Here is a 15922-nt window from a genome sequence, read left to right as displayed (position 1 = left end):
AAACAATTAAGTTTTGTTGTGATTAACACTGAGTTACTTTTCCTTTGGCAGGGACTGGTACTCAACAAGCTTGGGCGAAGAAATTTGGCTCAGAAGGTTCTTCAGGATGCAGTCCAGATTCAGAGTACCAGCCACAAAGCCTGGAACAGCCTTGGAGAGGTCCTTCATGCTCAGGGCAAAAATGAAGCTGCTGTTGAATGCTTTCTGACTGCTTTGGACCTTGAATCCAGCAGCCCTATAATTCCATTTACAGTTATTCCAAGGGAATTGTGAATGTTTTAGTATTAACTCATCAAATGTGTTATGTGGAGAAAGTTTAGGTGATAAGCAGTCAATTTACAGATGTGTGTGTGTGTAAAGAAAAGCTTTATTCATGGTAATGATTCTGTTTCAAGAATATCACATTTTAAGCTGATTCACTACCAGATTCTAGCTTAGTTCATACATAGCATTAAGCTATAATATATCTGTTTGGTTGGGTTATTTTGTTTTGCTCTGAAGACTATTTTTGACCTCCCATTTGAGATGTCAGTTAGTCAGACTTCCAAGAGGAATTCTCACTGCATTTTTTAAAGACTTATAGATTTTAGGAATTAAAAAGGGTGAGAATGTCAGGTGGACACATTCTTCATTCCTTACCTTAAATTATTGTGGCCGAGGATATAAAAATAAAATAAAATTGGAGAAAATAATAGGCATTTCCAGAATACCAATAGAAGAGAATATTTGTAACTCAGGGTTGAACTGTGGGGTCCGAGGTGCTCTGGTAGCTTGGTTGTTTCCTTGCCCTGTCAGGGCAAACCCCTTGAATATAAAATGAGAGCAAACTCCACTCCTTACTAACACTGATCTTACCTAGTTTAGTAATGAAACATCTGTAAGAAAACAACCAAGTCCGGAGAGCACTAGGTACCCCGTATTTCCAGAATATTTTATTAATAAAAATTAGGGCAGCTCAGCTTTAAAATTTCAGCAAGGATTTTGTTCTAGACCACCAGAAGTTTTGGGACATTAAGACACAAGGCTACTGCTTGAGATACTGACAGGGACCACATCTCTTACAATATCTTCTTTAAGAGTGTTCCACAAATGCTCCATAGCTGGGGATCATTAGAGCTAAAGATAAATCATTAAAAACTCACAAAATTTGCTTGTACAAACCATGTACCATGATGGAGATGTTGGGATGCACAAGGGACAAAATTATTACATAATTTGGGACCTATGGGTTTGGGACCTATTGCAGAATATTACAATGATCTCTGAGTCTAATTTGTCAAATTTTAAGCTAAATCAGTTTTGTTTGTACTCAGGGATATATAGAATAAAAGTATAGGCATCTGTGAAAGCACAGTAACAATATATAACTTAGCTTCTTGGTTCTTTGTATCATTTTATCCTTTTGTTCCATTAGTAGTACATGGCACAAATAACAGCATGTTATTCCATATAACTGACCTCTTGCCTCTTAAAATTTTCTTTCCAGCTTAGAGGAGACAGTCTAGAAGAGTCATTTTACTAATATTTCAGTTGTGTTGGTATTTACTTTTAATTAGGCTGCTGTGATCATTCTGACTGATCTCATGTACTTACCTGAGCTAGTTCATTTTCCCATAAACCATACTATCAATAACCGGATTAGATAAAATAGGTGTAAGCACCTATAGTATGGCTATCTAAACTTACCCACTGCTGCTTTCTTTCTAAATCTCAATTTTAAGTAGGATTGGGGTGATTTTTTTTTTAGTCTTTAGGACAGAAATCACCTCAAAGTTCCAATTTTTAGAAGATAAAGGCCCTATTTTATCTCATATACATAATCAAAGTGCTGATTGAGTAATACAAGACTTGAATTTGGATAGCACAAACATTTGGCAGAGTACTGCATAATCAACTAAACAATTTTTTCAGGCTATATTCCTCACATAACAGGATCCTCCCCAAATGTCCTTTCTCCATTATTGTACCACTGGCAAAACTGGGGCATTACAATTAATTTGCAGGAAATAACTAAGGCTTACTATGGCAGTGATGACTCATCACCTGGCAACCACCATTTCCCTCCTTGGTAACCCGGTAAATGATGCCGCATCTTCATAAAGCAATGCTTCAGTGAAAAATAGGATGAGGTTGAAGAAGGCAAACACATATCAGGATCCATGTTAAGTCTAGGACCAGACATTCTGTAGTCTGTAGTGATGAAATGCTTCGAGAGATTGGTTCTCCAACACCTTAGGACATGCCTCCCACCGGAATTTGACAAACATCAGTTTGCCTACAGGGGGAATAGGTCGACAGACAACGCCGTAGCTACTGCTTTACATTCTGTAGCGAGCCATCTGGAGAAACCCGGGAACTATGTCAGGATGCTTTTCATAGACTATGCTCGGCCTTCAATACCATTCTGCCGAGCATCCTTATCAAAAAGCTGACTGACTTGGATTTTCTCTCTTCCATCTGGAAGAGACCGGATCAAAGACTTCCTGAGGGACTGGTCACAAACAGTGAAGGTTGGGTCTGTCATATCCACCCCCCTGAAGCTTAGCACTGGCTCCCCACAGGGCTGTGTGCTTAGTCCCTACCTGTATTCACTGTACACTGTACACACATGATTGTGTATTGTCTGACCCATCCACTGTGATCATTAAGTTTGCAGATGACACCACCGTACTTATTACAGGTGGAGATGAAACAGCATACAGGGGGAGGTTCAGAATCTATCCACATGGTGCTTAAAAAACAACCTGCACCTGAACATCAGCAAGACCAAGGAGATGGTGTTGGACTTCCGGAGGAAGAGAGAGGAACCTGCCCCACTTTACATCAAGGGGGGCTGTGTAGAGAGAGTTTCCTCCTTTAAATTCCTGGGAGTCCATCTCAGTGAAGATCTCACCTGGAAAAACAACATGATCCAGGTGGCCCGAAGGCCCAACAGAGACTCCATTAACTTAGGGTGCACTGAGGGAGCTCAACCAATCTCATTGTACATATGTTGTGCGCTGACAATAAAGATTTGAAATTGAAATTCTCAGATATCTGTTTATTAGCCAGTAAACTTCACATTTGTGCATAACAGCCTCAGTAGTGTTTAATGGTTATGAAACTTTTCATATACAATGTAGTAGTATACATAAAATATTGACTCCATTAAACTCTGAAGATTGGGTGAGTTTAAATAATTGCAATTTGAAAAATGGTTACATGAACTGGGCATGGCTAGTCTAGTGAAGAGAAGGACCAGGGGAGATATGATAGCCGTCTTCCAATACTTGAGGGGCTGCCACAGAGAAGAGGGGGTCAAGCTGTTTTCTAAAGCACCTGAAGGCCAGACAAGGAATAATGGATGGAAACTGACCAAGGAGAGATTCAACCTAGAAATGAGGAGGAACTTTCTGACAGTGAGAATAATCAACCAATGGAACAGCTTGCCTTTGGAAGTTGTGGGAGCTTCATCACTTGAGACTTTGAAGAAAAGATTGGACAGCCATTTGTCAGAAATGGTGCAGGGTCTCCTACTTGAGCAAGAGGTTGGACTAGATGACCTATAAGGTCCCTTCCAACTCTGTTAATCTGTTAAATCTGTTAAATTTGGTGTATCAGCATAGATGCTAACTTATTTTATTTACAGCCAACTGTTTTGGAAACTATTATTATGTATTGATTGAGAGTATTATTTGGGCACTCTTCAGACAAATATGGTTTCAATTAGATGCCACTGACAAAAATAATACTGTATCTAGTTATTACAAATCCATTCCATTAATTTATATAAGACTTAGTCAAAACTCCCTTTTGTTGCAGTATGTGTTTTTGCGAAGGAGTAAACTTACAACCCCTGCCAAGGATGAGTTGTTTTATGGGGTTTTATTATATGATGGATATTTTAAATTTTATAAGCTGCCCAGAGTCTCTTATTGTTGGTTGGCTATATAAATGCGTTAATGGATGGATGGATAGGTGGGTGGATGATAGACAGATAGATAAACATAGCTGGAATTACATCTTACTACATGAGGCCACTTTGAGTTACAGTTTGGCAATATCTGGAGAGTCATAGATAGCCACTCCATCTTAGAGAAAGTAGAAAAACATGAAAATTAATTAACTATATAAACATGATTAATTAGGAACTTTTCACTGATGAATATGTGAGGTTTGAAGGTCATTAGTTACTTAGAATACTTCGGTACATTATAAACAATTTTGCCTCTTTTGCTCTTATGTCCATAATTCTAATATGCAATATTCCCCACGAAAAACTACATCATATCGTATTTCATTTGGAAGCCAGTCTGCAATGCCTTTGAAATTTGATATGCCTTTTCACAATAAGACATGACAACACTGAGTTTGAAACAGCTTTCACCAGATGAATGAACAAATCCCAGAGAGAAAGATGCGTTGCGCATATTAGGTCATTTCCTGCTGCTTCTCATTCTTTGCAAAGAATTCGTCAATGTTCACAAATCAAATCCTGAATGATGCCTACTTGTTGCAAAAGACAATTTAGTATATTTCTGTGGGGTTCTTATAGACGGTAAAGGGAAGTATACTATCCAGGAAGAATCAAGGTTGGTACCATATGAAACAGAACCATGGAATCAGAAGAGACCATTTAAACGCCAGTATAGGAATTCAAAGGATCCCTGACAGAAGGCTGTCTAGCTGCTTTTAAACACTCATGGAGTCCTCCATCTTTTTGGGTAATTATTTACATGATCAAATTTACTATTGCAAACTTTTCCAACATTAATTTGGCATATGCAGTTCTTTTATCATAAATGTTGTTTCGTGCTCTACTTACTAAGCTAATAAAGAATTTGGCTTTCTTTAAAGTGTCCACCTTTCAATTATTTGAAGAATGCTATCATATACCACTTCAATTTTCTGAAGATTAAAGATTTCCAGTTTACGTAATTGCCAGTCATAGCTTTTAGTTTCTACTGTACACTCTGATCATTCTTACTACATTTTCTGAACTTGTTCCAGTTTGTCTTGAATTCTGTAAGTACGAAACAAAAAAATAGATTTAATACTGGAGGTAAGTTCTGATCAATACAGTATAACCTGACACCAAGTTTCATATGATTTGGACTATACTTATGTATACTGCCTTTTTGACAGCCAAATGGAACTGCTACTAATCCAGTATTCAAAAATCCCTTTCACAATTAAAATTATCAAGCCAAGTGATTCCTATTTTATGCATGATATATTTGATTTCTGTTATTTTAATCTCACTTCTCTAATCTTTCCAGATTATTTTGAATTTTATTCTCTGCAAATATATAAATATATAAGCATTTCCTTCAGTCAACTCAAGACATTAATAAAAAATACTGAAAAGTAGAGGAACCAGGACTGAATCACATGGCACCATCACTATTTCTCTACAATTTGATGAGGAGCCATTAATATGCTTTTCAGACTACCTATGTGTCACTTACCAGTAATGCCACTCAATTCACATTTAACTGCTTTGCTAATTACAAAATCATAGAATATTTTTTTTAATGTTTTTCTGAAATCGGGGTATATTATGTTTACAGCATTCCTATAATCTACCGGTATTAGAAAAGATTCACTGTGTAAAAAAATTAAATAGTTCTTTTGACAAGACTTGTTCTTGACAGATCTTGCTTACCTCTGCATTACTTATAAATCATTTTATGTACTGATCCATAATATTTTCAGATACCAGTGTTCAACTGACTGAATGGCAGGTCCCTAGATCCCCCTTTCCTCTCTTTTTGAAGATAAGAGTCATTTACTCTTTTCCTGTTGTTTGACACTTTACAGTATATTTACATTATGTAAGGGATCAGCTGAATCCCATCAGTAAGTTCCTTCATTATCCTAGAATGAAAGTCATCAGGCCCCTGAGATTTAAATTTACTCAGAATAAATGTGATATTTATATCAATCCCAAACCTGGTCTTCATTCTGCTGTTCAGAATTGCCAGATGAATGTATGTTCTTTTTTAAAAGAAGGCATTGCTCTTATGTGTATTTTTTTTCTTTTCGGGACTTTGTTAAATTTGAATGAACAATTACATTGCCTTCTTCAGAATTCACATTTTCTTATTAGGATTACTTGTGCTTTTAAACTGTCTATTTTAAAATGTCCCATCTATCTTTGCAAGATCCCTTTCTTTGTGAAACCATACTGGCTGTTTTTCCCAGTCTTTCAGAAGAATTGTGCCTTATATCAGGGTTTTCATAACTGTTCTGCTGAAATATAATATCCATGAGAATTTGAGGGGTTCCATGAGACACTACAGGGGGAAAAAGTTCATCATCATTGGAGAACTAGAAAGCACTCAAACAAAATCAATTTTCTAGTGCAAAAGTTTTGCCTTTTGATCAGAGGTTCTGGGATTTTTTTTAAAAAAAATTAACAGTTCCGAAGTCTAAAAGTTAGAAAACCCCTGCTTTAAATAGCATCTTTTCAAGGAAGCCTCACCTTTCTTACTATTGTTTTCTCATTAGTTGCCTCCAGTCTGAATGTTGCTTATTTTTGCTCTCTCAGTGGTTATGATTTAAAACAATTTCTGAATTGTTCAAATGTGTTAATTTGACTATATCTTCTGCTTCCTCTGACCTAATTCTGGTGAGAAAGAGGTAGACAGAGATGTGGTAAGTATAAATATGGTTTGTGACCTAATCATGTCTAAAGCAGACTCTAGTTCATGGGGAGTCATTATACAAATTCTTCTTCAGGTTCCAAAGGGAATATCCATGAGGGTGAGAATCAGGTCTAAATAGAAAACGTTTTCCCATTTCCATAACCTCATTCACAGGCCATGAAAGGAATAAGAGCTTTTCAGCAGCTTGTTAACGCATGTGATATCTTCTGCTTCTGCTTCTGCTTCTGCTTCTCCCGGACTACATAATTACCTTCTCGTCTCAAAATAGAATAGAATAACAGAGTTGGAAGGGACCTTGGAGGTCTTCTAGTCCAACCCCCTGCCCAGGCAGGAAACCCTACACCACTTCAGACAAATGGTTATCCAACATCTTACCAAGGCATTATAAAGTGGTATTAACACTTCACGTGATCTTGATTCTATCCCTCTGTTTATGCAGCCCAGAACTGTGTTGGCTTTTTTGGCAGCTGCTGCACACTGCTGGCTCATATCTAAATGGTTGTCCACTAGGACTCCAAGATCCCTCTCACAGTTACTTTGTCACTTTGTCAAAGAATGTCAAAGAACTAGAAGGACTAGAGAAAATAAGATGCCCCACAGACTCATCATTTGTAAGAATAGCATGGTGGCCATATTCCCAAATTTACAATAGACAAAAAAGCTGTTAAACAACAACCCTCTATTTAAGTGATTGTGAAATTTAGTTTTGTAAAGCCAGTAGTTCGTGTCTGATTAAAAGAGAAAGAATTATAAGAAAAGGAGGCATATAGATCACTTGGTCATGAAACAGTTCTAACTGCATAGATTTTGTATCTCATGAATGCCTTGATTGCTGCAAAAAACACTGCATTTTTCAAAGTGGCCCCCTGCCTTTGTTTTCCATCAAAGCTCTGTTGTAGTTTTTCCCTGACTGCTTTTATAACAGGCAATCACAATTTCAATGTGCTACTAGCTATAATGTTTTCAAAGTTACAATAGTGTTGGGGGTTTCTTCGTGAGTCAATGCTAGGAGAATGGTTTATATAATACATGAAGGGGGGAAATAAAGCTGGGAAATTTTCTCCTGGCATAATGAAACTATTCAACAGTACTAAGAGCAGGGGTGAAATGCTCCCGGTTTGGACCGGATCACCCGATCCGGTAGCGATGGTGATTTGGAGAACCGGTAGCAAAAATCCCTGCAGCCCCCTCCCCACCATGCCCAGCTGAGCTGCACAATCCTCAGAGGCTTTTTTTTTTTTACTTTTAAAAGCATTTTTTCTACAACCTCTTTGGCCAAAAAAATGCTTTTAAAAGTAAAAAAAAAAGCGTCTGATGATCGCGCAGCTCAGCTGGGATTGTCAGAGGCTTTTCAAAGCATTTTTTTCTGCAACCTCTTGGCTGAAGAGGTGGTAAAAAAATGCTTTGAAAAGTCTCTGATAATCCCAGCTGAGTTGCCTGATCATCAGAGAGGCTTTTCAAAGCATTTTTTTAAAAAGCTTCTCTGAGGATCCCAGCTGAGTTGCCTGATCGGCAGAGAAGCTTTTCAAAGCATTTTTTAAAAAGCCTCTCTGATGATCCCAGTTGAGTTGCCTGATCGGCAGAGGCTTTTCAAAGCATTTTTTTTGCAACCTCTTCGGCCGAAGAGGTTGTAGAAAAAAATGCTTTGAAAAGTTAAAAAAAAAAAAGTTGGCCATGCCCACCCAGTCACATTACCACCACCCCCACCAAGCTACGCCCACAGAACCGGTAGTAACAAATTTTACATTTCACCCCTGAGAAAGAGGGATCTAGATATCCTAGTGGACTACCACTTAAGTATGAGCCAGCAGTATGCTGAGCTCACCCCAAAAAAAAAAAAAAAATCAACAAAAGTCCTAGGCTGCATCAACAAAAGAATAGCATCAAGATTATGAGAAGTGATAGTATCACTCCAAAGAGATCTAACTTGGAACTGAGGAGACATTTCTTGACCGTAAAAGCAATTAATCAATGGAACAGCTTGCCTTCCGGAGTTGGGATGCTCTATTTTTTGAGATTTTCAAGAAAAGATTGAACAGCCATTTGTCTGAGATTGAATAAGGTCTCCTGCTATGGACAGACAATTGAACCAGAAGACCTCCAAAGTCCTTTTCAGTCCTATGATTCTATGATTCTAATTACAAGAAATGATGATGATAACAAACAGACTTTCTGATCCTTTCCAAACAGGCCGGTGAAGAGGAGGAGTGTTCCCTCTTCAAATATAGAAGAAGAAGAAATTGATGGTTTGAATCTTCAGATTTGAAAGCAAAAAGATGCTTTCATTTTGATGTAGAACAGATTAGAGAAACAAAGACATGCAGCCCAATGCTACTGTTATTATAAGAGTATGGTAACAGAATCTTGAAAGTCTTCTCCCTCCCTTCCATTATCTTTGTGAGAATTAGGGAAGGTCTTGTCTGAGATGTGTTCTAAAGTTATAGTTCTGCTTTGGACTCAGGTTTTAAAATCAGAAGCTCCTTCTGATTCTCAGTGTTATTCTTTCTGCCCATTAGAATGAGACAGCTAATAGGAGTGAGGCAGAAGTCATGGTATGCAAAAATGACCTTGGGAGACAGAAGGAAGAGCCATAGACCAGACAACTATCATGCAAAAGGAATTTCATCACACAAGAGGAAAAGGAGCATGGGGAAAATCTCAGAATGGACTCTTCCTAGTTTTCTAGAAAATAAAAGTAAATGAGGGGACGTGTTTTCAGACTTGCTAGATTCTGTTACTGTAATCTTACAGTAAAGGTGATTTTAGTGCATGGTTTGTGCTTCTTGTCTGGAGTACTTCAAAGGACTGACAGCAACCACTATCCATAACCACCTCATCCCTGTAGTCTGTCACCAAATTGTAGATTGCTTGTACAGCATGACTTGTGTTAGGATGAGAAGAAAATTTATCACTTCAACAGTGGAACATCTAAAAGCTATGTCAGGCAATCTGGAGATTAGATGGAAATGACATCATGAGGGCATGCCCCTTCAAAATAGGAAGATGTCTTCATGCCACAGTTAATGGGTTGATGAGTTCTTAAGCACTCTGAAGTGTACACCAGGTGATTGTAATAAGAGAGAAACTAAATAAAGATACATCAAGATATTTAAGTCAACTACATTCACCTGACAATCCAAACCTACTGACAGATTTTTCCCTGCAATCATGCCCTTTTGATTAACTGCTGCCACAATTAGAAGTGCCCTGAAAATTGTTGTGTTTATAAATGAGTAATAAGAAGGTTTCCTCGTCCACTTGTCATATGAGAAGTATACTCTAGCTGCATTGATAGTGACACGCACTATTTCAGGAAAATCTGAGTTCAGGGGGTTAAGGATAGTCTGGTCCCTGCAGGTCAAAGGTGTTAATCAACCTACTCATCTTTGTCTGGCAGAGATAATTAGCAAATGAATGTTGCCTTGAAAGAGGATCCAGGGTTGTAAGTCCTCTTGTCCTAGGCTGATTACAAAAATATGGCTTCTAGTTACAGGATCAGTTTCCAGAGCATAAACCTGCTCAAAATAGAAATACAGTATTCAACTCAGAGGACAGTAACCTCCATTCTAATGCTTCCATGCTTACTCCAAGGGGAAAAATTGTGGAAAACATAATATATATAAAATTACAACTCTACAGAAGACATGCTTAATGTTCCATAAGAATTCATTGGTAAAGTTGGAACTGATTAAATCCATTGGTTCTGATCCAGAAATATTTTGGGCCTATCAGATGATTGTTGTGGCAATCCATAGGATATCCAGAAAATTATGCTTGGGTAAGATCAGAAAATCTCTTGATACTTTGACTGACAGATCATCCCATACTTTTAAAGAATATTCTGACATGGAATTGATATATCCAAAAAGTAAAAGTTCCTGGTTGCAGAAGACTGACATTTTAACCATAAATGTTGAAGTCCTACTAGATTTAGAAACATTAGGCTTTCTAAGTGTATTTTTAGGTTTAGAGGAGCATTTTTCCAACTGCCACACTTCTAAATGTCAATGAAGATTCTCAGTCATCCAGGTCATGGTTGTCCCAAAGGTGCTTTTTTTCCAAGAGGCAACTGGACGTTCTGGTTTTTCTTTGAAGACATTTCACTTCTCATCCAAGAAGCTTCTTCAGCTCTTCTTCTTCTTTTAAATATTAAACTTAAATTAATCTTAATAGTTTAATGTTAATGTTATATGTTGTTTATATATTGATTACACTATACACTAATCAGAGCCCCTCTCAGAGGGAGGTGAGTGGTTAAGAAATAGGAAATATAAATATAAATAAAATAAATGTATTTAAATATAAATAAAAATAAACAAGCAAGGACCTCCTAGAGGTCAAAGTGAGACACAGATGAAATTGAATGAGAATCTCTATCTCTTCGTATTATAAACAGCTCCCAGTCAGCCTGTCACAGGCAGAAGCAGCCAGAAACCAAGAGAGAAAGAACAGTTTTCTTCCATTGCCATGTACGTAGTATGTATCATGTAGTATGTACCATATATTTGCCATGTTTCCAATGGCAAGCAGCTCTGAGCATCATGGTGCAAACAGAAGCCATGACTATAGTTTTCCTAACCAACAATCAAACCAAGTGCACCTTATGAAGATCAAGTTTAACTAGGCTTTCATTTGTCTTTACAAATTACTTCTGGTGAACATGGGAATTCTTATGAACTTCAGCAGTTAAATCTGCTTTATGTTTCTCCTGAGAAGCTCTAACAATCCAACTTGCTTTGGAGAATTAACCCACTGTAACCTTCAGCAATGAGCAAACTGTTTACATTGCCTGGAGGGGATGAAACTCTGTTGATCCAGAACTATTCTAAATAAGCAGCTTCTAAATGGCTATTTGCTGTCTTTTATCAAGAAACAGCAGAGCAGAGAAACCAGGAGATGATTTACCCCCTCTTGTATCGGTGCTGACCTTTGTAGATGCTACTATTACCCTTCAGTAAACAGAATATGAAATGTGACCGGTCATTATTGTGTTTATATATATTGCAGAACTATCAGTAAGTCTGGGGACATTCACAAAACCTTTGCAAACACCAAAGAAAAAGATACAATTGAATACTGGGGATACTGTCAAACTATGCTGTCAAACATTAGTTTTGAAGGGAAAACATTAGCCTCCCCACCCCAAACCACCATCCAGGGGTGAAATCCAGCAGGTTCTGACAGGTTCTAGGGAACCGGTAATGGAAATTTTGAGTAGTTCGGAGAACCGGCAAATATCACCTCTGACTGGCCCCAGAGTGGGGTGGGAATGGAGATTTTGCAAAATCCTTCCCCCAGGAGTGGGGTGGGAATGGGGGTTTTGCAGTATCCTTCCCCTGGAGTGGGGTGGGAATGGAGATTTTGCAGTATCCTTCCCCCAGGAGTGGGAAGGGAATGGGGATTTTGCAGTATCCTTCCCCTGGAGTGGGGTGGGAATGGAGATTTTGTAATATCCTTCCCCCAGGAGTGGGAAGGGAATGGGGATTTTGCAGTATCCTTACCCTGCCATGCCCACCAAGCCACACCACGCCCACCAAGCCATGCCCACAGAACTGGTAGTAAAAAAATGAATTCCACCACTGCCACCATCATATCAAACCCAACATAGAAAGTATAATTTAACAGCTATAAAATATCCAGAGGAAAGTTCTGAATGTTCTGAATCATCTTCTCTTGTCCATTAATAGAGCCAATAACTCTGGAACTTTAGGAGGGGGAGATCCAGACAGGCCAGTTCCAAAGTGTCACCTTTTCCACTCTCAGTTCCTTAATAGCAATTTAGAAGCAAGCAATGGTTGATTTCCCTTTTGCTGATTCAGAAGTGCCAAAAATGGAAGCAAAAATCACTGATCTCTCACACATCCTACAGTAATAAAGGGCCCCTTACTCCCACTCAGTACAAGAAAGAGAGATAAAAACTCAAATGTACTTCGCATGAGTTGTCTACTGCAGAAAGGGCAGGAGTCATCTCTGCTCACAACTTTGGTTGTGAAGATGATAAGTGTCAAGCCAGTATTTCTCTTTTTTAGTGATCTTGAAGCTCAGGAGCCAAGAGAAAGAATAAGTAAAATGAAGAAACAACTTGCTCTGCCTCCAACCTCCAGAATCTGCAACTCTTCTAGTACAGCTGAGAGAAATAAATTGGCTAAACTGATGAAGAACATCACAGAAGGCAATACGAGTTGATTCAGAAACAAAACCAACACCTTGTGTAGAAGTGCCCTTAGCTGGAAGAAAGGGGTCAGGAGAAAATAAAGCTAGAAAAACCATATAATAATTTCATGATAGAGGATGAACTTTTCAGAGAAATCTGTCTTCACACAATCAACATATGTATTGTTGACTCAAAAGAATAATCACTGTGACACAATAAGCTTTTTAAAAAGTGGAGGGGCAATTATTTGAAGGACCATCTTTTCCAAGTTTCATCTAACTCACCATCACAGAGGGAGGTGTTATGTTACTGGTTATGTTATGTATTATGTTACCAGTCCTCTCTATTCGGGAGGTCCATCTAGTGGGACTAAGAACAAGGGCTTTCTCCATGATGGCTCCCTCACTTTGAAACATCATCTCTGCAGAAATAAGATTGGCCCCACATTGATACACTTTTGAAAGGCCCTGAAAACATGGTTTTGTCAGGTGTTTTGGAGACCACAGGGTGATACGGAGCCCATTAAGTGGTTTGTTTGATTGTTGTTTCCAAGGGGATGGAGGTTTATTGTTTTTTGTATTGGAGGTTTTACTTCTGTAGGCTGCCTGGAATCACCATGAATGAATTGGGTGGCCATATAGAACTTTTCTTAATAAATAAATAAATCAAACTTATTATACAGTAGTATGAGTGGAACAGAATAATACAATGAAATGAAATGTTGAGTCTTGACACAATATGACTGATGTGGGTTCTATTGATATGTAATAATAGTAACTCATCATTCAAGCTATCGCTGAAGAACATGAATCCCAGTCTCAGTAGGCTTGGGAATAACCCAGATTTTCCAAAAGTATGAGGGAAAATATTTGAATATACTTTGAGGAGGGGGGGAGAAAGCATCCTTTCTGTTTCAGTGAAATTTGAGCAGGGATATCGGGAAGAAACTAATATTTTTGAAGATAATGTAAAGATGAATAGAATTTAAAAAAAGTTATGTTCCTGATAAAGACTGCTGTGTTTAACCAATTAAATTTTTGGATTAAATAATTAAGATATTTATAATAAAATCTTAAAGCTTGTTTATTCAATAATCCCCTTAAGCTCCAAAATACTTCCTGTTATTTTAATTTGGTTATAATATTATATACATTACATGAAGTAAATCCCTTTGAATTCAATAAGATGTATTTCTGAAAAGCAATTCATAGAGTTATATTCATTGTACTTGTGATAGGCCTGTTTTAAGTCATGCACCATAGTTTTCATGTGATTCCTACATCCAAAGAGCAGGAAATTGTCCAGTCAGCTTTTCCTAGTCAAGGCCATGGGGCTGCAAAATATTCATGTGGCCCAAGGTCCTTATGCTCCCCACTCCAGATACATACTAACCCAAGCTCTTGGTTCAGTTATATGTATTCTAACCATCTGCTTCTAATGCCCTCACCTGTATTTTATTACATTTCCTACAAGACCAAACTGAGTAGATGACACTGTTTACAGTATTTGAAGGGACATAGAGCAAACTACTTTATCTGTTCTTACTAGACATGCACAAACTATATGCAGTTAGAAGATATGCATTATCTCAAATTATTAGGCTCAGTGCCAGGAAGGACTTCATAAGTAGTAACCAAAACCATGAACTGGTCACCCAGAAGCCAACTGTCAACCAGTGCACGCTTAGTAGTGATGACATAAGGACATATCACAGCATGCCCAAGCACTGCTGCATTTTGTACCAGATGTTACACTTCTGAGTGATCTTCAAGGGCAGTCCAATGTAGAATACATTGAATAAATCCATCTCTATGGTGACTATATAAATGATGATACCCAATCATACCTCATCTAGAAATGATCACGAGTGGTGTACCAGATAAATCTGTACAAAGGCTATCCTGGCTGAAGCTGCTATCTGCTCTGTGAACAGGAGCTGTGACTTCAAGATGACTCCCCAAATTGTGCACCAATCTCAAACAGGGAAGCGCTATTTAGTCTCGGATAAATATCCTAACTGAGCAGAGAGTAGGAAGTCTTATGAGAATTGAGCTTAAGTCTGTCCTTCTCCATCCACATCCAACTAGTCTCCAGACATTGGGTCAAGACATTGATAGAATGTACTTATTTGCACATAGATCAAACTAGCTATTTTGGGTTGAATCATTCATGAATGTATTTGGCATTTGCAGTTATTCCTAAAAGTAACTGGGAGCAGAATAAGTTGACCAATATCTGTGTTAAATTATTCAGAAGTATAGTAATGTGCCATGAAATCATATGAACTTTGTCTTAGAAGTGATCATCACTACGTTTAATGTAGCCTTGGTGTTAAGGATTCATAGACCAACTATTAACAATTATAAAAGATGGCAGAATTTGCTCTACATCTTATTAATATTGCAATCTTGATGGTCACCCTGAATGAGAAAAACTGACAGGAAATCATGGCATATAACCACAGCAAACTCTTGTACTACTTTAAAAGAAAACATTTTCCATCCTCTGTCTACCGTATAATTGAACAAGTCCCCTTGATTCTCGTGTATTTCATTGAGACTAAAATAGATGTAAGTGTGTAAACAGCCATTCTATCGGCCTCATTCATAATTGATGGCTATGTCTGTGGAGTGGGTATTTAGATCAGCTTGGTAAATGGGAAGAAACCAGATACAAAAGTGTCACAAGTCCGTCTTTGTTACATTGCAGGGATGGCAGCTGTTATTCTAGGCAACTTTCAGTGCAATGGGTGATGGAGAAGTAGGGGAAATTAATTAGAGGTGTATATTGCAGAAATAATCTTTTCCATGTCCTGCCCTTGGCCACCTTTGATAGAATACACGGGAAAGGTCTACCCAAGTTTGTGAGTTCATGTCAAGTTTCTCTGCTCATTAGGTTATCAAATGCGCCATAGTTGCAGTAATGCGATCTTTATGCAAACCATGAAAGATGTACCATTTCCCTTTCAAGAAGTTAAAAATATTATTATTTCTCAAATCACCACTAACACCACTGCTAAACTCTTGTGATTTGATGTCACAAGAGGTTCATAAACAAGCTAAAGTTTAAGTAGGAAAACATGGTCAATGGAATACTATGGTGCAAGAGATAGTCCCTGAGC

General features: G+C 37.9%; 1 protein-coding gene across 1 annotated transcript in view; it reads left to right on the top strand.

The window, feature by feature from the left end:
- TTC7A (tetratricopeptide repeat domain 7A) overlaps window positions 1-305 on the top strand; it is a 177769-nt gene extending 177464 nt beyond the window's left edge. The window contains exon 20 of the mRNA XM_070932340.1: window positions 52-305. Within this exon, the coding sequence (XP_070788441.1) occupies window positions 52-273 (222 nt within the window). The 3' untranslated portion in view covers window positions 274-305. The remainder of the gene's footprint in view (window positions 1-51) is intronic.
- The last annotated feature ends 15617 nt before the right edge of the window (window positions 306-15922 follow it).

This window comes from Pituophis catenifer, unplaced genomic scaffold (genome assembly GCF_029215685.1).
Source record: "Pituophis catenifer annectens isolate HBS135680 unplaced genomic scaffold, rPitCat1.0.hap2 SCAF_1, whole genome shotgun sequence".
In the NCBI taxonomy this organism is placed as follows: Eukaryota; Metazoa; Chordata; class Lepidosauria; order Squamata; family Colubridae; genus Pituophis; species Pituophis catenifer.
Note: the sequence above shows the minus strand (reverse complement) of the source record. Positions and strands in the feature narration are given on the sequence as shown.